Source organism: Peromyscus eremicus, chromosome 2 (genome assembly GCF_949786415.1).
Source record: "Peromyscus eremicus chromosome 2, PerEre_H2_v1, whole genome shotgun sequence".
Taxonomy (NCBI): Eukaryota; Metazoa; Chordata; class Mammalia; order Rodentia; family Cricetidae; genus Peromyscus; species Peromyscus eremicus.
This window is the reverse complement of record NC_081417.1, coordinates 69,450,372-69,472,862: the sequence shown is the minus strand read 5'-3', so window position 1 is coordinate 69,472,862 and position 22,491 is coordinate 69,450,372. Positions and strand designations below refer to the sequence as shown.

The following is a 22,491-nucleotide window of genomic DNA, read 5'->3' as shown; positions in this document are numbered from 1 at the left end:
AAACACAAACAACAACCCCTTTAAAAACGCAAAGGTTCCTCTGCCAAAGAAGCAAGACAAAATCAGATGTGTAAATAATTCCTGTTTTAATACCCTGGACTAGGGGAAAGAGAAAAAAAAAAAATCTTTAGAGTGGTGTCTCCAAGGAAAGCTCCTTAAAGTCACAGTGTCTTTAAACCAGTCCCTGTGACCCATTGGGTTTCAGTTGGGTTTCAGGTCTCTCTGGAGCGACTGGGAATTCAGAATTCTCCCGGGCTCGGTCTTTGCGCTCATCCGCCACAGGGAATTGTGCCAACTACCAACTCGCAGCGTTTGAGGGGCGAGGACTTTGCAGGGGCGCGGGACTGTGCGGCAGGAGAATCTCACCATCAGTGGGCGTTTAGCGCAGCCAAGCGACAGGCTGGCGCCAGGGCTAGGCTATAGGGAGGCGCCGGCTGAGGCGGGGAGAACTTTGGCGCTCCGAGCAGAACCACCCTTCGCTGGCCAGTTGTGTCGCTCCTCCGAGGAAGCCACGGAGGTGGCGCCTGGGCGAAAAGCCCGGCAGAGAAAGGAAGAGAGGACGTAAAGAGGGGAAAATGAAGCAGGCGCTGGGGGAGCCCTCGAAAGGGTGGCCGGCGGGGAAGGGAAGCAGGTTCAGCTGCTGCTTTTCTGCACCCCGGGCGTGAACGCCCTCTCCTCCGCCACCCCAGTAAATAAGGGGGTGTCGTCTGGACTGAACAGCAAGAAAAAAGAAGCCAGCCGAGTGAGAGCACCGCTCTTCTGTCACTGCCGCCCCTTTTGCAAGCCTGGAGGCTTCTTGTGGGGCCAGACGCTGTGCCCCAGGCGCCCTGCAGATGGGGTGGGCAGAGACCCGGAGCACAAGCCGCGGGTGACCCGCGCTGGCCCGCCGGCCTGCGGTGCTTGAGAAGGATGATAGGCAGAGGAACCCGGGAACAGCATCCGACACAGCCCGGCGTCCGCTAGGCTGCAACTTGGAATGCCTAGAGACCAGTTCAGCTCCTGCGACCGCTTCACTGTGTCTAGGGAAGCTGCGCTCCGGACTTGGAGGCGGAGACCTCAGGCGGCGGAGACCACCGGCGGAGGCTGCAGAGGGGCGAGCTGGACGCAGGAGGGGGCGCGCTTTCTCCCTGCGGGTCTCAGTAATGAGGAGACTGAGTTTGTGGTGGCTGCTGAGCAGGGTCTGTCTGCTGCTGCCGCCGCCCTGCGCACTGGTGCTGGCCGGGGTGCCCAGCTCCTCATCGCACCCGCAACCCTGCCAGATCCTCAAGCGCATCGGACACGCGGTGAGGGTGGGCGCGGTGCACTTGCAGCCCTGGACCACGGCCCCACGCTCAGCCAACCGCGCTCAGGACGGCGGCAGGGCGGGTGCCCAGAGGGATGAGCCAGAGTCGGGGACCTGGCGGCCACCGGCGCCCTCGCAAGGCGCACGCTGGTTGGGGAGCGCCCTGCATGGCCGGGGTCCGCCTGGCTCCCGGAAGCTCGGGGAGGGCGTCGGGGCTGAGACCCTGTGGCCGCGAGATGCCCTCCTGTTCGCCGTGGACAACCTGAACCGTGTGGAAGGTCTACTACCCTACAACCTGTCTTTGGAAGTAGTGATGGCCATTGAGGCGGGCCTGGGCGATCTGCCACTTATGCCCTTCTCTTCCCCAAGCTCGCCATGGAGCAGTGACCCTTTCTCCTTTCTGCAGAGCGTGTGCCACACCGTAGTGGTACAGGGGGTGTCGGCGCTGTTGGCCTTCCCTCAGAGCCAGGGCGAGATGATGGAGCTAGACTTGGTCAGCTCTGTCCTGCACATCCCAGTGCTCAGCATAGTGCGCCACGAGTTTCCGCGGGAGAGTCAGGTGAGAAGAGTCTGGCGCGTGGAGTGATGTGCGCTGCCGGGAGTCGGGACCAGAGTGGGAGGAAGAGTGTGGGGGAAGCATGGGGCTTTTTAACTTTGATAACCTTTGGGTTTGGACTATGACCCTAGGTGGTAGATTGGAGGACTTTAGTCGAAATAGAATATGACATTTTAAACTCAGACGGAAATAAAATGCCAAGTTAGAGGGGTCGTGGGTGGAGGGAAGAATGTAGAGATCATATGCGCGCGCGTGGGGGTGGGGTGTCTTGTTTTGACAAGCTGAGAGAAATCTAATGGATTCCAGACACCTGAAAGTTGAGGTTCAGAACCATGGACAGCGATCGAGGGATCCAGACTGGAGTGAAGGATGGGGGTGGGGCCCCAGACTCTTCACTGTCTTAAACTCTCATGGGGAAGTCAGAAAGCCTGTAACAAAAACAGCAGCAGCTGCTCTTTTCTACTTCTTCCAGAGGCGTGCCAGGGCTTTGTGGTGCAAGGAAAAGCACATCCCTCTGACTTCCTTTTAAAATTTCAATTTAAAAGTGCAACTAGTAGAGAAGCCATGGGTCAAGAGCAGTGGCTGGCAGTGTTGATATTAGAAACCACTGGAATTACTGAGAGCATAAAAGAAGATGGGGAGACTCCTCTGTGGATTCTTTGTCCCTGTCTTCCTTCTATGATGTGGGCTCAGAGGCCGGACATGTGATTGCTGTGTTGAGCACATTTCTGCTCTCTTTATTTAAAAATAAACAAGTAATAGTTTAAGTTTTCTTTGTGTGGGTTTGAAAAAATCTAAACATATTTTCAACAAAGAAACTATCTGCATACTTAAGTGTTGACAAGTAACAATGAGGAGGTTTGATAGTCAAGAAGAACACAGGTCTTTAGATCAACAGAAGCTCCCCGCATTTTGTAGACTGCTTTCGTCATACCAACTTGTGTCATCTTCTACAAGATATTGGGAGACCAGTGAATGAAAATGGTCCCATTTTTTTTTTTTTTTTTTTTTTTTTTTGGTTTTTTCGAGACAGGGTTTCTCTGTGTAGCTTTGCGCCTTTCCTGGGACTCACTTGGTAGCCCAGGCTGGCCTCGAACTCACAGAGATCCGCCTGGCTCTGCCTCCCGAGTGCTGGGATTAAAGACGTGCGCCACCACCGCCCGGCAAATGGTCCCATTTTAAAGACTGAAAAACTGAGGAAAGTTCTGGGATTCGATGAACATTGGGCTAGTAAGAGTCTAGACATCGGAAGATTTGTAATTCAGCATCATTATAACTCTGTCCTTTGGTTGGCAAGATATTTCTAATCTGCCTCGAATTTTTGGTCCATATGCTGAGACAGAAGTGAGTAAGGGAACGTACAAGTGAAAAGTTGGATAAAATCTGTGTCTAAAATACTTGGGGAATACTAACATTTTCTTTTGTTAGAAGAGGCTCCTTTCAGCAGTTACCCAGGCAATTTGCATTTAATGAAGAGCTATAGAGATTTGATCTGCAGAATGCAGGCTAATTAACTGTTATCTAAAATATTTCTATTACCTGAATCTGAATGGCTTTACGCAGCATTCATGAGAAGGCACAGGAAACAGGGGTGCACAACATTGCCAGTGGCCAAAGTGTTATAGACACAAAATTGCATTCACAGGCCACACCATTATTAATACATATGCAGGCCACACATTATTAATACTAATGAAATGCAGGAGTCAGCACACTGGCTGCTCATCACTGCTTCCTTATTACCTAATCCTTCAGGAGTTGCCAATAACGGTCACAGTCACCAAACTCCTTCCCATTTGCAGATTGTTTGGCAAGACTCTTAAATAGCGAGAAATTTCTCCCCAAATTAGTGTTCCTTGGTTGGAAGGGAAACTGTGTTCCATGATGGATGCATGCAGCTCACAGCACACTGAAAAGAGGGAGACGAGGGAGAGAGAAAAAAATAAAAACATGAAGCAGTGTCTAGAATTAGTGAGCTTCCAAGCTTTAAGGCCACTCTGAGAATGAAGTCCTCCAGGGAGGCACTTACAGTCTGGCTATAAAGTAAATACTCAGCCATGCGCATTTACTTCTATGTCTTAAATCACTGTTCTCACTGTCTTGTCATGGTACACATCTTGAAAGGTAAAGATCATTGTGTGACTCAGACCTAGCTTGTCCCACTGAAGATTCTCCTTCCATCTCCCCTTGCATTTTAAATTCATACATATCTAGCTTGCCTTACCTTACTTTTAGTATATCAGTTAAGTGTCATTCTACAATATTCTACATTTAAAATTCTCTGTTTGATGCCAAGTCACTGTAATGTGCAGTGTTGGGATACGAGCACAATTTTGCTTTCAGCAAAATTAATAGCTACTCTTCCTCTGGCTTCTCCTGGAAAGTGGGCCTTTCTCTAATATACTGATGTAATATTTTTTAAAGACCTTCTAGATATAAAAAGATGTCAAAGTCATTTTACACATTAAATAAAGTCAGCTTAATTTAGGCATTGTCTTTGGAGCCTACTGGACAATGACCTCATTTGTTGATTATCTGATGCCTGAATAAAGTATTCTAGAAGAACGTAGACTTACCCACACAGCCAAGGAAAACAAAAGCATGCCATGTATGCAAACAGTTCCAGACTGTTTTCAGAGCAGAAGCAGCAACAGCTGTCCTCTCACTTTCCCTCAGGTTGCTGATTTTTTTTCATAAAAAGGTTTTATTTAATGAATGATAGTTTTTATATCATACTACAGTTATTGAGTGGAAGGAGATATCAATGAAATGGTCAAAACTCAAGTTTTATTTCAATGTTCTACTGATTGAAAACATAAGCACAGGGCTGGGAAGATGGCTAAGTGGTTAGGAGCAGTAGCTGCTCTGATAGAGGATCCAGGTTTAATTCCCACCATCCACATGGAGGCTCCCAACCATCTGTAACTCCAGTCCCAGGGGATCTGATGCCCTCTTCTGGCTTTTGTGGGCACCAAGTGTGCATGTGGTACACAGACAAACATGCAAGAAAAACATCCATGCACATTAAATACTAACAAATAAATGTTTAAAATTTTACAAAAATATTAAAATATGAGTAGAGAGCATTTGTCATCAGCTAGGAAGGTTCCAATTTCCTTCAAGGAAGAATCCACCAAAACGAAGTGAGCCAACTATTCACTTTGAAAAACATATGCTTATTATCACCATGTAATTAAAGATTAACATGGAATGGGTCAAAGTACAGTTCCGTCCGGAAGATTCCTACTTCACCACCATATTCAAACTCCTGCCTGAGGCTGACCCATTTTACTTAGGAGATCAGTTTGTTCTGAATTCCATTGCTGTGACTTCCAAATAATGATGTTGCCATGAACCAAGTTCCATTCACATTTAAATTGCAGTGAGTTTTGAAAGCTCGCTCTCTCTCTCTCTCTCTCTCTCTCTCTCTCTCTCTCTCTCTCTCCCTTGGTACTTTTTCTTCTAGGGGTTCTGTGTATTTTCTTCAGAGATAACCCCAAAACTTCACCTGCTAGGTAGAGACAGATGCACATTCTTTGCTAAAATGCATATCTAATGCTAAAATGCCACATTGGTTTACATTAGCCAGAGCTAATGAAGTAATGTAATTGACTTAGATCCAAGTACATTAGCTTCAAATGTGACTGCACCACTATGCCCAACTGTGTGTGTGCATGTGTACATGTATAAACACCCATACACATTAAACATACACATGTACATGTGTGCAGGTGTATGTAGAGGTCCAAGGTGTGCTTCCTCAGAAACCACTAACCTTATTTATTTATTTATTTTTAATATTTGATCCAAAATCTCTCACTGGCCTGGACTAATAAGGCAATCTGGCTGGCTGGTAAGTCCTAGGGATCTGTCAGTTTTCACCTGGGTTTTCAAAACAGTAGTTCTGGGAAACAAACTCAAGTCCTCATGTTTTCAAGGCAAATACTTTAATCATGAAATGTTCTCCCCATCCCTTAGTTTTTCCAACTCTAGTTGAGTAAACCAACCATCAGTTTGTCTCATTAGCCATGGGTGCTATCTCCACATACAAGTTAGTATTTCAGATGATCCATTTTCTCTGGCAATACTAAGCTAAGGATTTAAGGTTATTTGTTTTCATTTGTTTTATTTTTTGTGTTCTTTTTTTAGGACTTGGCTAATAGAACAGTATTTTTGCATGGCTTTAAGAACAGAACATGTTTCTACTGTGTAACAAGTGCCTCAGGAGGACTAGCAAAGGGTACTAATTTTGAAAACACCAGCTCTAAGTTGTGTTGGTTTTCTTTTACTTGCCCTATGACAGTGGTTCCCAAGCTATGGGTCATGTCCCCTTTGGCAAACCTCTGTCTTCAAAACATTTTACATTACAATTCATAACAGTAGAAAAATTATAGTTATGAAGTAGCAACAAAAATAATTTTGTGGTTGGGGTCACCACAACATGAGGAACTGTATTAAAGGGGTGCAGCGTTAGGATGGTTGAGGCCCACTGCTCTATGTGAAGCATAGCACTCACTCTCTCCACACCCCCAGAAAAGTATTTTTTTTCTGTGCTTCCTAACAAATGGCTGCTGATAGCACCTAATTACTGGCAACTTGAAAAGTGATTTCACATTTAAATGTCAAGTGGTGCAAAATTTTTGTCTGGTAGTAATCTTTTTAGGGTTCTTCATCAAAATCAGAGGACTGAGATTAATTTGGAAGATTTTTATTAATTTGATAATTTGATAAATTGTTTTCTTAATTATACAATTTTTTCTCTAAATAAGTAGTGCATAAGAGAGTAGCAGACACAACCCATTGAGGAATTAGTCTGTCTTATTGTCTTTGCATTTACACCAACATCAGCTAGTCTACAAAAAATATATTTGGTCTTGATCTTATTTGACTATTATACATTAGACTTAATTATAACTCAGTTACAGTTGAGTACTAATATCAATGACTAGATGTTTAGTGCTTTGTATCTTCCAGTGTTGCAGAGGGCACCATGCAAGTTTGTGCTTTTAGGTTTTTGTTTTATGAATACTTCAGTCAAATCTCTACCACTTTAGAAAAATGGCCAAAAACTATGAAATAATGGTAAAAAGATCTCTAATCTACCTGTCTCTTATGGCCAACATAATCCTGGGCAAGTCACTCTGTCTTTGAGCATATATTCTTGTCAATCAAAAGTGTTTGTTAGTGTTACAATTTGTTTCATAAACCAAATGAGAAAATGAAAAGTACTATGGGTAAATCTATTGTGTTAGCTAAATAACTACCATAAAAGAGTTGGTCAAGGAGCTGAGAAGGGGCAGTAAATCTTCTGCTGGGAGCCATGGCCCACACAAGTGACTCTGCCCCCCAAGAAGGTAAGGAAGGAGAGTGGGTTCATGGCCAACCTAAGCTATATGGTGAGACAATGTTTCAAAAAAAGAAAAAAATATATGTCTTAATCTCCCTACTTCATCAGTCAAAAGAGCTCCATATTTCTCTCCACTCACCTCACTTTTTAAGAACAACTTGGTTCACAACTAACTAGTACACTTGGGAACACACAGATCTGTTTCTATACCAATGGTAAATTTTACTTATGCCACACCTAACAATAGCCAGAACTCTAGACACTGCCATAGAAACTACAATATGAAATGCACATGACTTGTGAGACCCCTGGGTCCTTCGCGTCCACCACAAGTTGTTTTTGTTGTTATTTTGTTTTGTTTGTGACAAATTTTTCATTCAAGAGTCTATGAACACAGAATGTGCCCCACCCCCATGTTGTTGTGCAACTTGACTTATTCAATGTTTTCTTAACAGAAATTTTCTTGAACCAACTCAAGCTGGCACAGGTATCTCATTTCTTAATGAACTGAGAACAATTTGCAAACCAGCTATACTGAGGGCCATTTCCCCAAGTAACTGTGCAGGGTTCTCACAGCATGCTACTGCTCATTTTAGCAGCAGCACGATATAGAGATGAGAATTCCTCTTGTCTTTTCTCCTGCTTATTCTAACTGTCACACCGAGAGAAAAGTATGGCACAAGAAATGTGGTCTGCAACTCAGCAAGGAAAATAATATTGCATAGCGTGCACTGCATTGCTTTTTGAATGGATGCATGAATAACAAGCGGACAGGAGCCTTAAAAACACCCAATTGTCCTTCTGATCCTTTCTTCATGAGATGGGAGGACAGAGATTAAGAGGAAAAGTAAACTAAGATAATTCTTGTCCTTTCTTTCAACTTCTCTAATCTTCTGTTGCTGTTGTTTTGGTTTGTTTTGCTGTTTTCTCTGTAGGCCCTTGAGCCTTGAAGGGAGCTTGTCAGGTTGTGTTAGACCTCCTGCACTGAGAGAGCAGGTGTGTTGGACCTCCTACATTGAGGGAGTACCTGGCCTGGGCTGGTGTGACAACAGAAGGAAACCCTTCCTCTGATTGGACAGGGTTGGTTTGTGCTGGAGATGAGGTTTCAAGGGCTTAGAGAGAAGTGGGACAAGCGCCTCTTGTCCGTCAGGCTGCAGTACACACCCTTGTTACTTACTGAAATGTTAACCTAGGAAGGGTTTCATCATATGTCTTAACAGTGCCTGTGCCTTTCGGGACTTCATCACCAGTGCAGTGATATTATCTCCTTGAGTCCTGTAAGACAGAGAATAATGTATGACCATACAGAGAAGTGGGGGATAGCTGTCTTTTAAGTACCCACGAAGAAGAAAAAATAATAACTCACTCTGCACTTAGCATGTTTTTTAGCCTCCAGTGGAACAAACCAGAAACTGTCATGATGTATGTAACATCTGTGGGACCAGGGTGAAAAGCAGAGATTTGTCTATTGCCAGCTTCGGTTATTCAAAATACATTACACATGACATTTTCAACTATGGGAATTTAGTAGAATCATGACATGGATTGCTGTGCAGTCATTCAAAATGAGAATATACTTACTGACCTAGAGAAGTAGGAAAAATTCTACGAAAGTATACATAAAGTATGACATTTTTCTGAAAAAAAAATGTGGTCTGAAATTTTATTTATAAAAATGTTAATAGCATAAGGGGTCAACTCTAATCATTTATAAATAAGACAAACACTAATTGGACTGAGCATGATATAATATATATATGTATCTATATAAATATATTATATCATATATGTGGGTATGAATATGGCTGGTATCTATGGGAGGAGCTGGATGGGGTAGAAAGGAAGTAAATATGGTGTACTTATATATGAAATGCTCAAATAAAAACACTTTTACCAGACAAAATACAGAGTTGTAGAGCTGAGTCTCACCAGATACATCTACAAAACGACTCCCACACATAAGGCTCAGGGATCCTTGTGTAAGAGGACATGTAAAGATTGCAAGAACTAAAGAATAGGGAGTTTGCTGTGGGATTTTGTCTCTTACCAATGTCAGAAGCTACATGCATGAAGTCTCACCAACATGACTGTCTACCTAAACATGAGCTGAACATGAACAATGACAACAGACATGCTAAAGTAGACAGAAGACAACCCAAGAGGCCTCAGCCAGATGCAAAGAGCTAGAAGCATTCAAGAAATACTAAGAGCTGGAGAAATAGTCTTACCCCAGGAAGAATGCACCAATGGTTTCCCAATACCAAAAGTCATCCCTGAAAACATAGATACAAGTAACCCTATACAGACTGAGCAGGCTGTATTTACTATTAGAAATATATTTGTATGTGCATATATATATGTGTGTGTGTGTGTATGTGTGTGTGTGTGTGTATAGCAATGACTAATGAAAAAGAGGCCATGATTTTGAAAGAGAGCAAGGAAGGGTATATGGAGGGCTTAGAGGGAGGAAAGGGAAGGAGAAAGTTATATAATTATGTTATAATCTCAAAAAAAGTAAAAGAAATTTTTAAAAAATGCAAAAAATAAAAGCATTCTTAAAAATGTTAACAGCAATGTTAACAGAGACTGGAAGTCCACATTTTGTTCCCATACACGAACACATACACACACACACATACACACACACACACACACACACACATAATATATATTATTCATTGTTACACATATATGACTAATATACATATATGTGTGTGTGTGTGTGTGTGTGTGTGTGTGTGTGTGTGTGTATAAGGCTAATGAAAAAAGAGGCCATGATTTTGAAAGAGTGCAGGCATCTTCTCAATACTTCAATAGGAAGAATTAAAGGGAAAATAAACCACAGAGTTTTTTTACGTTCATCAAAAATATTTCTTTCATCCTTATACTTGCTTTATAAAGTATACAGGATACATATTCTTGTTTTATAATGCAACAAGAAAAATAATAACAAATAGGGACAATGTAATGCAGTAAATAAGAGACTCCCATTGAACATGATGACTCATACCTGTAATCTCAGCACTGGGAAGCTGAGGCAGGAGAATTTATATGAGTTTAATGGGAGAAAACAGACTAGAGTACATAGCTATATTTGAATCTTAGTCTGAAAACTTCCTGGACATATTATTTGGGAAACATGCCCAATCTCTCCATGCTTCAATTTACTGAATCATAAATTGTGATCATTTTATAAGTTTATTGTGAGTGCACATCATGGATGCAAAAAGTAGTACCCGAGTACAAGATGTTCTGATGGTGATGAAGCTGATGATGATGATGATGATGATGATGATGATAGTTCTGCTGCTGCTGGTGCTGAAGATGATGGTGATGGTGATGATGATGGTGGTGATAATAGTACTGTTGCTGCTGTGATGATGGTGGTGATGATGATGGTGATGATAGTGCTGCTGCTGATGATGATGATGATGATGGTTGTGGTGGCAATGATGATGATGGGGATGGTAGTGCTGATACTGCTGATGCTGTTGATGATGATTGCATGTGTTGATATACCTGCTTTTCTCTACAGTAAACTACTTCTTGTACACTTTCAGCATGTGTGGAACAAGGCTTTGGACTTCCTGCTTTATTGAACCAAGACAGAGAATAAATTATAAATAAAGAAGCCTGCTGTTTTGAAATCCTACCAAGAGCTGTGGTCTCCTAAATTGCACCAACAATTAAAGTGCACTGTAGAGGTAGTCACCAGTGAAGTGAACTGTGAGGTTTAGTTGCAGCTCATTGCTTCTTGATACGGCTCCAAGGTGGTTGGATTTCCGGAGCAGTTACAATGGTTAACAGTCACATTGTGATGTTTCTAGTGAAGAACTCTCAAGCCTGTCCTTATCTGCTACCCTAGCTTTTTCACAGGATACTGAATAACAAAACATGAAGGACATAGAAGGGAAATGACAATCACTTCATCAGCGAATGTGTCAATGCTCAGAAAAAGATTCTGTTGAATATGTGACTTGAACTTGGAGTTTGTGGGACATTTCTTTTGAAGTGTATTTTTAATATTTGCAAATGAGTATAATGTGTTTTGATCAAATCTATTGCCCTTTTTTCCCTCCTACCCCTACCATTTTTCCTCCCAATGATGGCTCCCCACCTCTCTCCTCCTCTTCCTCCTCCTCCCCCTCTTCCTCCCTGAATCCATTCAATGATTGGATATTCTTATAATAGCATCTACCAGTTCCCAAATGGGCTAATAAAGAAGAGTGTGACAGAGATGGAGGACCAGTAGTATGTGTCTGTGCAAGAATTCAATTATTATTATCTGGCAGGCTAAATAATGGTCTCTCAAAGATGTCCATGCCCAAACTCTCAGAACATGCAAAAATGTGACTAAGTAACACGAGGTGGAGAGGTTATGTTAGTATATTCATGTGGACTCAGTGTAATCACAAGGTTCTGGGTGAGGATGATGCAAGAAGAAGCCAGATTGTGGTGGTGCAGTGACAGAAACAGGTTGAGTTGGTTTTCTAGAAGGGAAATACGAGACATGGAGGGAAAAAAGACATATGCCAGGGAATACTGACAGCCACTAGAAATTGCAAAGGAAAGGGAACAGAGGCTTCATTACAGAGCTGCCTTGCACTATGGATACTACCCTGCACACAGCTCAATTTCAGGCCTATGTAATAGATTAAGACTTCTAGTCACGGGTAATGAAGGCCTGAGGTGTCCTCCTAAGTCATTAAGTTTCTGGCATTTTGTTATAGCTACAATCAAAAAATTAATACACATGTCCACTCAAACTTATACAAAAAGAAGAAAAATAAGAGCTAGAAAGGAATGGCCTGGCCTTACTCGCTGTGGGAAGTTGACTTCTATTTCAATGTATGCATTTTGGAGCTGGAGAAAAAGTTTGAGGGATCAAGTGCATGTTCTTGTCTTCTAAAACCCAGTGGTTCTGCCCACCAGCAACAGGGAGTCAAAAGCTTTCAGCTTTTTGTTAGAAGGGGATAAAGTCGCCTCAGCATAGCCATATCTTTCTCATTCTCTGTCTGTGTGTGTGTGTGAGTGACTGTATGTGTGTGGTATGTTTGTGGGTGCATCTGTCTCTGGTTTTGTCTATCTGTGTTTCTGTTTTTCTCCGTGGGGGGGGGGGGTAAAGTACAGACACATGTTGCCACAGCACATATATGAAGGTCAGAAGACAACCATATCTGTCAGCCCTTGCCTTCCACATTGTATGAAACATAATCTCTTTGCTTTTTACAGCTGTGTATGTCAGGCTAGCTGGCCGGCAAGCTCCTGGTCCCACTTTTCATCTTGCCAAAAGAGCAGTGGGGTCACAAATGTGCAGTACCTCTAGGAATTTGAACTCAGGTCCTCAAGATAGCCTGTCAAGCACTTTACCCACTTAGGATCTCCACAGCTCCACATGAAGTGAATTCCTTTTGTTTTAGTTTAAGCTGAACGTATCAAGGCTGTATGCACACAACTTTGAGGGACTTTTCTGATTGCAAGAGCAATGTATGTGCACAGCACCATATGCATGTCCACTCTACCAGAGGAGTCATGGCTGGGCATCAAGGAGATGAAGAAGAAAGAACAAACAAATATACATATAGGTGGAAAAGTTGGGGTCAGGTATGCTGTATTCACTCTGATGGAGCACAGTAACACAAGAAACAGCCAAGGAAGCTCAGCTTGTTTGTTAAATACAACACAGGGGAAGAGTTAGCACCTCTTGGTAGGAAGTCTCTGTATGCTATTGGTCTCAAACTGTAAATATCCCAGAGAAGAAAGCTACAGTTGTTAGTTTTTGCACACTGGTCATTGTTTGTAAACATTTATACTTGCACACGCTGTCAATTTTTGCACCCAGACCAGCAGAAGGCTTTGCCACCCCACTAAGCCTCACTTCAGGGTATTTCTATGAATTTTATTCCTCCTCAAGTAAAGAAGGTCCTACCTCATATCATTACTCAAATCGGGATTGTCATCAAAGAAAGAGATAAAAGAATGCTGCAGGTGTAGGCGGGTTTCCAAAAATGTAGACTACGTGGTTGCTGAGCCTCTGCCACTCTGAGTTGATGGAATTTCGGTATTATAAAAGTGAGATGTTCCTGTGTATTTGGAATCCGTTTTAGTGTTTTTCAGGACTCTGTAAGTGGCTGAATCTGCACAATTCCAATCAATACCTCCACTTGTGTATTTCCATAGCTCTACCTGTGCATCCCTGTGTTCTCTCCAGGAACGACTTAGAAACGGGCTGTCAGTACCATCTTCTCAGTTAGGGGTAGTTATTAGCTCGACATTCTTAACAGTATTGCACCACCAAGCACTCAAATGGCTGTACAAGTTGAATGCAACCCACTGATATTTGTGGGTTTGGATTTTGTCTCTTTGTTGTTTTGTATCAAAAGGCCCCAGTTAGAAGTCAGACAGACACTGGATTAATACACTCAAGATTAAAAATAGCATTTGTTTCCATGAACAAATTTTAAAATTTATTTTATTATTTTATGTATATTACTGTCTTGCCTGTATGTATGTATATGTACGAAGTGCATGCCTGGTACCTGCTGAAGTCAGGAAAGGGGGCATTAGATTCCTTGGGACTGGAGTTACAGAAAGTTGTGAACCACCATGTGGGTGCTAGGAATTGACCCCTGGTTTGCTCTGTAAGAGCAATCAGTGTTCTTAAATGCTCAGCCAACTCTCCAGCTCCTGGTGAGCAAAAATTTTGGTATGTTTTTATTAAGTAGAATCACAGCCCAATTCAGCTGTAGAATGTTCTGTTCCAATCAGGGGGATTGTGTTAAACCATTTGCTTCTGGGAACTTTGGATTAATGCCAGCAAGTCTGCACTGAGACTCATATACACAAAGGCTAATGTGCTGATGCTATACAAAGGGTTAGATCTCTTCACACACTGGGTTCCACACATAAGGAAATCCTTTAAGTCAGGAGAGATGGGTCGGATATTAAAGGGTAGGCTCACAATAAAAAAAAATAAGAAATGCTTCAATGTGTCTAAAGAGAAATGATAAATCCATACCTAAATGACTCCAGCCTGTCTTCACCTGGTGGCAGGCATAGAGCGCCATCTAGTGTTCTGTAAATATAAGCATCCCGCGAATCCAACCTCGCAGGGTGGCTGGTGAAGGATGCCCAGATGCTATTTAGCTTCTTTACTTTTGACTGTGAAAAGTGCATCACAGGGAAAGCTTCTTCCACTTTTTGCTAAGAAGATGGAAATACCTCTGCTACTCTGCCAGTGTATTGATATCACAGCTAGAAACCATGAAGTAAAATGTCTCCAGTGTCTGTCCACAGGGCTGGGGAGAGAAATGGGAAGAGTCTTGCTAACTTTGAAAATTTATACTGGTAACTTTTTAGTAATTGTATTTTTCTACAACTTTGGCTCTGCAGCCATTTATTGGCTGGAGTGTGCCATTCACCTCACCCATTGTTTCTCCTCACTAAGACAATAGCCATGAAGATATTTCTGACAACAACATGTCAACTATAAACTGAAAAACACTCAGGAATCTACCACGTATGTAGACACATGTATTAGTTGAATGACTGGGATCAGGTTGTGTTATGAGTTCCCCTTCTCTAGCTTCTCCACATACTAAAAACACTGTCCTTCCTGTGTCATTAATATTTTCTGTGAATGGTTCATGTCATGATTAATTTACCTCACCTCTGTTATTTAAACTCATTTTTCTAGTAAAAAAAATAGATAACTGCAATTCATGGAACTTTAAAAGCCAATCATCTTTCATATTTATGTTGCTATGGACTACTCCAAGTTCCTGATGCTATGGAATACTCTCTGCCCGAGTTCTCATGACATCATGATGGATTTTTTTTCCTTCTTTTCCAGTTATTTCTCTATTGTTGACTGACTATGCCTCTGTCTTTGACCCTTTATAATAACAAGTACTACTGCACTGTTCAACATGATACCATCTATTCAAATATAGATGTTTAAATGTAATTAATCAAAATGACATACATTTTGGCATAGATTGTTCAAGCACACAGACCATGTCTCAAGTAGCCAGATGGCACAGATGGGAGGTGGCCCCTGCATTGGACACCTGACACAGAATAACTCCATTTCCAGAGTGTGTTCCTTCGGACAGTGCTGCAAAGAGCAGGGGGCAGAAGCACACGAAGTGTGGCCAGGCTGCACCAATAGAGGAATGTGAAGTACACTTTCCTTTGTCCTCTTCGGGAGCTCCTGGGTTTTCTCTCACATCCACTCCACCCTCTCTCTGAATACCAGTTTTGCCCCCTACTTGCTGTGACCTGTATGGATGTGGCTTTCAGCACAGGAAAGTTTGGAGTCTGTACAACTTGGCAGCTCTAAGAAACCACCCGACTATATTCCCTGTGTCTCTTAGTCCAAGTTCTCCAGTCCCTCTTATTCTCTCAATCCACACACAGTGGCATCTCCTTCCCAAGTTAGTGTGCACCTCCCTCCCCCTCCTAAGCCACTCAGCAGTGGCCATATTCTCAACTAGGAAGCTCAATATGAGCCTTCAAAATCAGCAGTGAAGCGGTGCTCCCCTGCAAGCTGAAAACCCACATTCTAGTCAGAGAGACAGGAAATAGGGCACGTGACCAGACACTTACAGGATGTGTTGTTATTAGTTAAAGACAAGTACAATGAAGAAAAGCAAAGCAGTGTGAAGGATTGAGAGCTACTCTAGTTGGTCAAGTGAGGCCTGTCTGAGGAGTGACACCAGAGCAGAGATTGAAGGAGGGAGCCTACCATACAACTTCTGATGGAAATACACTACAATTCAGATGAACACAAGGCACAAAGACCCCAAGGCAGGCATGAGCACAGCAATGTTAAATGAGAGAACAGATGAACTCTCTTTTGAACCACCCACAACACAATCTATACGTGGGTACAATCCAAACATGGAGCGGTAGACACTGAAGCAATGGCCATATCTGGTGAGCCACACACTCTGACACCAGGAACATCTGACTGGAATCTCAAATGTAGCTCCAGTTCTCCCCTTAAGCTCAAAAGACTTCACAGTTGCCCCAGGGTGTTCAACCTCATCTATATGGATTTTCGTATCCTATGCTTCTCTCTTCACACCAAATTCTGTTACCTTTCTCACTGTATATTTTCTATATCCCCATCCTTCCTTATTTTCACCTCTTACTGATATTCTTAAGCAGCTTTTAAACCTCCAGGTTCCTTCTATCAGCCCATGTTGCACCTGCTGCTAGATAAACCTTCCTAAAGCAAAGTCCTTTTATCCATCCACCTATTCATTCATTACTTATGTAGCTCACTACTCTGAGCTTCATGCCATGCCTCTGCTTTAAAAAAATCTTGTTATGCAATAGTCTTTCTTTCTTCATCTAACACTCCAGTGTGATGAAAACACATGCCTTAAAATCAATCACTTTCTACTAGAGTATTTCACACAATTGGAGTGGGACTCAGCCCATAAGAGAATGTATTCAAGTATCCATGTTTTAAGAGGACTTATAGTTAAAAAGACATTCCTCCTACTGACATGCAAGGAGTCAGACACATCTTCCCTAATGCTGGAAGAAAGCAAGGCAATAATTGTCAACAAAATTACAGAGCTGGTCCTCAAGGCCTTCCAACAACTTGCATGATAAACCTCTGTCGTTCTGTTGAGAAGTAAGTACTCAGAAAATACAAGATCTCTAGGAATTACAGTGTGTATATAATTTTTAATCAATTCATGTAAAAAAGGTTATTCTGTAATATATATTATATATGTTTTATATATATATATATATAAAGAGAGAGAGACAGCAATACACCCAAGCTGTCATAACCTGTCAATGAATTATGCTCAATTCAAGATTGATTTTGCCATTGAAACAACATTGTCCATAGCTTTTAAGACCTCAGCAAGGCTGCCAAAGCCTGCTTGACCCATCAAACAGTGGAACAGTGCTATTAATAGCCCTGTAGTTGTTAAGCTTCATCTGTAAGAGAGGCTTTCTATTTGAGACCCAGAAGACAATGGAGCAGGAAGGAGAACCAGATACGTGGCTTAACACTCAAGACCCCAAATCATACCAATTAACAACCAATATTAATTCGGCAATAAGAACATCCCAATCTTGTTCCACCCTCATGTAATGGACCAGAGTGGTTCTCTCTCTCTCTCTCTCTCTCTCTCTCTCTCTCTCTCTCTCTCTCTCTCTCTCTCTCTCTCTCTCTCTGTGTGTGTGTGTGTGTGTGTGTGTGTGTGTGTGTGTGTGTGTGTATGTATGTGCTCAGGCACACGTGTGTGTTCATACATGCATGTGCACACACATTTGTATGCCTGCATATTATTTTAAACAAATTCACTGAGCCCACCAGTTTGGCTAGACTGGCTCACAGCAAGACATGGAGATTCTTCTGCCTCTGTACCCTCTCCACCCCCCAAGCAACTGGGGTTATAGATGCATGCTGCCACATCTGGCTTTGTTACAGGAAAGCTGGAGATCAAACTCGGTTCCTGAGCTGCAAGCACTCTCCTGAGTCATCTCCCCAGCCCACAGAGTGTTTATTCTATGTTGTTGACAGCAGCCAGGGGGAAAAAAGGCTAGAAGAAAGAGAACTCAGATTTTATGCTTCCCTAACAAAAACCTTGAAAATGTAACAAGAATCTCTTGCAATCTCAAAGGGAAATCAGAACACTGGACTGCCCACCTTAGACCCTAAGGGGAAAAAATGGAGTTTAGGGAGCAGACATGATAGACAGATAACAGCCAAGACATAAGTTGGAATGGCAGACATTTGGAAAATCACAGCAGCAAGTTAATTTGACTAGTTTCTTGTCACAAAAATTCACTGGTTCCATTCAACATTGCATTAGTTTTTCATAGTACTCCATAGTGGGAAGTGATCAGACCCATACCATACCTTCAAAGAAAGCCCCCATTAACTCTTGCAAGGCAGGAGGTACATAAATACCTTTGCGCTTCAAACTTTCAAAGTCACTTGATGATTTACCTCTATGCACTGCCAAGAGAACCATGCAGATGCTCTTTGATGAAATGAAAAAGGCAGAAGTAATACTATGAAAGATCCCGAGCTAGTCCCCATCTCTGCCCACAGAATTCTAGTGACCTCCTATCTGGCTTCTCTGCCTCCTCTCTTGTCCCCCTACCACCTGCCATCCAAGTTGCTGACAGAAAGAAACCCAGGTCACTGGCTTCTTACAGTCCTTTCCCCCACCCCTCTAAATTGACAGCAGTGTGTCCCAGGACTTTAGGCATTTGTGGACTGTCTTAACAGTTTTGCTTTCTCTCTGCAGCATCTATTATTAATACATTTAGTTAATTTAGTGTTTCCAAGACGTTTACTTTTAAGAAATGTTTTCATAACATTAATGAAAGAGATGAACCACTTGTCATAATGGACATTAACTACAAATAGGTACACAATGAAATGAAGGTAATTCTAGCCAGGTATCCTTGCCTAGTCTGAACTTGAGCTACCTTTTAAGAGGAAATTTCCAGGTGCTGGGAAAGCGTGAGACATACTGACACCAAATGGAGGCTTTCTCCTTGGCTAAACAGCTGGGTTAAATGCTAATTGAAAAGGGATTAAGTTTCTCACTCTGTGATTCGGTGTTATTTAATGTCAAGTCCCTGAACAACCTGAAATCATCCCATGAGTCACCTACACTCTGTCAAACACTAACCTATAGGATGAATTCTAAGCAGCTCCAGGTTCAGTTGAAGACCCTTTGGCACCTCCTTCTTGCTCAATTCTCTGTTCATTTCTTCTTGCTATCAACTTTCACTTTGTTCTCTAGCAATTCCTATGGGTGCGATGTGACCCAGTGCTCTCTCAATGTTGGCATGCCATTCTCCATGTGTCTATTGAAACTCTCGTGCACCTTTCCAACTTCCTCTCACATCTCACCTCTTCCATGCAGGGAGCCTGGCCCACCATCTCCTTACCACAATGAATCACTTTTACTCCTACATGACATATATATATATATATATATATATATATATATATATATATATATATATATATATATTCTTTTTCTTTATATTGCACCCTAATGTAGCAATTCATCAGTATTGTGTCTCTTTCCTCCACTATACTGAACCTTTACAAAGTTTGTGGCTCCTGATAGATGCTCCATGACAATTAACTAAGTTGGTGACCCTATTCTAGTGCAAAAACCTCAAGCCATGGAAACTATCATCTCCCAAACTGAACCTATGAATTTATACTGTATTACAAAAAAGGGTCCTTTCTCACTGTGGTGGACAGAGTTCAAGACCACTGGAAATGGATGGTCAGATGTCAGAACAAAAGTAGAATGTTGAGTCAGAGGAAATAATGAACCTGTTCCTACTACCCTGTAAAACATTTTATACTGCCTTCATTTTCCACCAAGTCATTTTTAAACTTCCCAAAGACCAGAAGTAAGAGGAAAGTGGTGTTTTCTCATGTCTTTTTGACAGTGCCTTCCTGAATCCTCATTCCCTCCGTCAAGCCAAATTCAACATCTTTTGTAGCCAACAACTCCTGACATTCAAGTTAGAGAAAGTCAAGTGGATAAAAAAACAAAAATTACTAGAAATAACCATCAGTGGAAAAGACTCTATTGTGACCCGCCTCTGCTATCAAACAAGACAGACAAGAGTTCAAATGGGCCTGTACTAGTCAACACTCCCCCTAGCTTCCCATCCTGTTCCCTGCTTGTCTGTCACTATGTGTGACACCTCTATGAGAGGTGGCAATCTGTGTGTGAGCAGCGTTCCGATAACTGCAAATCCTGCCTCCTGTACTCAGCATGTACATACCGCTGAGGTTGAAGCTTCAAAACCTATTGATAAAACAAACAGCTTCACAGGAGACTGTGTCCACGGATGATTCGGTGTATCACCCTTTGGGCCCACATTATTCTAAGAGTCTAATCTAAAGTGATTTACCATATGTGTCTGGGAATCAGCTGAAGTGAAGCTATATGTGCTTATTTTTAACAAATAGATTTTCTGTCTCAATGGGTTCTTTTAAATGATATTCTATGACCTCACACCTGCATTTCTGAAATAAAATTCCCCAGGTGATTCATATATGCACAATAAAGTTTGAGAACTAATGGCCCAGGGCAGAGATCTCACATTCAGATGTCTTTTAGGGGCCAAGAAGGTAATGAAACTGTGAAAAATCGTCCCAAATCATGCAGAAGGGAGGACTAAAATTTTAAGTAACAGGAGAAAGCCTGACCTTTGTACAGCAGGCCCCACCACTCAACTGGCAACCAGCTGTTATTCATAAGGACCACTGCCAGATAGTCTGACTTCTTGAAGGAAGATAGACTGAATTTTTCTTCTTTTTCCTCCTTTTATTGAAAATAGATTTATAATATGTACTAATCATGGTTTCCCCACCCTCTACTTCTCCCAGCTCCTCCCCACCTCCCATCCCAACCAGATACAATCCCCTTCTGTCTCTCATTAGAAAACAAACAGGCTTCTAAAGGATAATAATAAAATATAATATGATAGAACAAAAATGCATTGGAATTGAACAAAACAAACAGAAAGGAAAGAGTCCAAGATAAGGCACAAGAAACAGAGACCTACTTGTTCCACACAGGAATCCCATAAAAACACTAAACTGGAAGCTGTAGTGTATATGCAGAGGACCTGGTGCGGATCTCTGCAGGCCCTGTGCCTGCTGCTTCAGTCTCTGTGAGTCCATGTGTGCTTTGATCAGGTTGATTTATAGGGCTTTGTTTACTTGGTGTTCTCCATCCCCTCTGGCTTTCATACTCTTTCTGCCTCCTGTTCCATGGAGTTCCCTGAACCCTGAGGGGAGTTGATGGAGACATCCTTTTAGAGGCTGAATGTTCCAAGGTTCTCATTCTCTGCAAAGTGTGTGGCTTTGTGTCTCTGTGTTTGTTCTCAGCTGTTATGAGAGTAAACTTCTCTGATTATGGCAGAGTAGGGACTGATCTATGAGTATAGAAGAATGTCATTAGGAGTCATTTTATTGCTACTATGTTTTTTAGAACAATAGTATTTGGGTTTACTCTAGATCCTTGAGCTATCTAGTTTCAGGGTCTTGGTCACCCAAGCAATGTCAAGTATGGACTTCATCTCCTGGAATGGGCCATAAGTCAAATCAGACATTGGTTGATTACTCCCACAAGCTTTGTGCCACCATTGTACTAGCATGTCTTGCAGACAGGACACCATTATCAATCCAAGGACTTGTGGCATGTTTCTCTTTTGGTAGCATGTAGAGTATTTTCCTGTGTCAAAGATGCTAGAACGTACGGGTGAAGGCTGTATGTAGGCACCAATTCTACTTCTCCATGTCCATTGAGTTGTGTAGGTGTTGTCTTTAGCAATGGGACCTTACTGTCAGTTTGTGGAGAGCAACCTATAGTCTTGGCAACAGCCTGAGTTGTTTGAGGATACCTACCCATGGGACACCTTTGGCTAACAACTCAATTATATGTAACCAAATCCTGGGACTGGAAGCTTCATTTAGTGACGAGATGGTCAATTAGAGCTCTGTGTCTCCCACTATTTGATGATTTCAGTTAGATCAATTCATATATGTATGTATTTTAAGAAGCTTCTACTGCAGTAAATTTTCATAATACCTCTCAAATGACCCTTAATTTTAGCTGTTTCTCCCTATATTCTCTCCATTGTCCCCCTCTTCCATACCCCTCCCAACTCAATTCTTCTGTTCCACCCCCCATGGATTCATAACTTTCTATTTATTCTATTTCCCTTTCCTAGGAAGGTCTATCTGTGCTCCCTAGTCCCTAACTCTATACCTAACATCTGTGGTTCTATGGGTTGTAGCTCGGTTATCATTGACCTAATAGCTAATATCCACATAAAAGCAAATACATACCATATTTCTCTTTCTGGGATACCTCACTCGGGATGATTTTTCTAGTTCCATCCACTTATCTGAAAATTTCATGATTTCATTTTTTTAATGGCTAACACTTCATTGTGTAGATATACCTACCACATTTTTTCTTTATCTGTTTTTCTGTTCAGGGACATCTAGGTTGTTTCCAATTTCTAGCTCTTATGAATAGGACAGCAATGAACATGACCATTTCTGCATAGGATAAAGCATTCATTGGGTATATCAGGCTGAAGTTTTAATAAAAAAAATCTCCTTAAATGCTAACAACACTCTCATCTTTTTAAAATACACTTTTAAATTTTATGTTTTATTAGTGTATGTTACTTATATGCATAATGGGTTTCATTATGACATTTTTACACATGTATATAATTTATTTATATCATATTCTGACACTCAAACACAAACACATA

General features: G+C 41.9%; 1 protein-coding gene across 1 annotated transcript in view; it reads left to right on the top strand.

The window, feature by feature from the left end:
- Positions 1-1,142: 1,142 nt before the first annotated feature.
- Grin3a (glutamate ionotropic receptor NMDA type subunit 3A) overlaps positions 1,143-22,491 on the top strand; it is a 181,686-nt gene continuing 160,337 nt past the window's right edge. The window contains exon 1 of the mRNA XM_059254342.1: positions 1,143-1,841. Coding sequence (XP_059110325.1) covers positions 1,143-1,841 — 699 coding nt within the window. The remainder of the gene's footprint in view (positions 1,842-22,491) is intronic.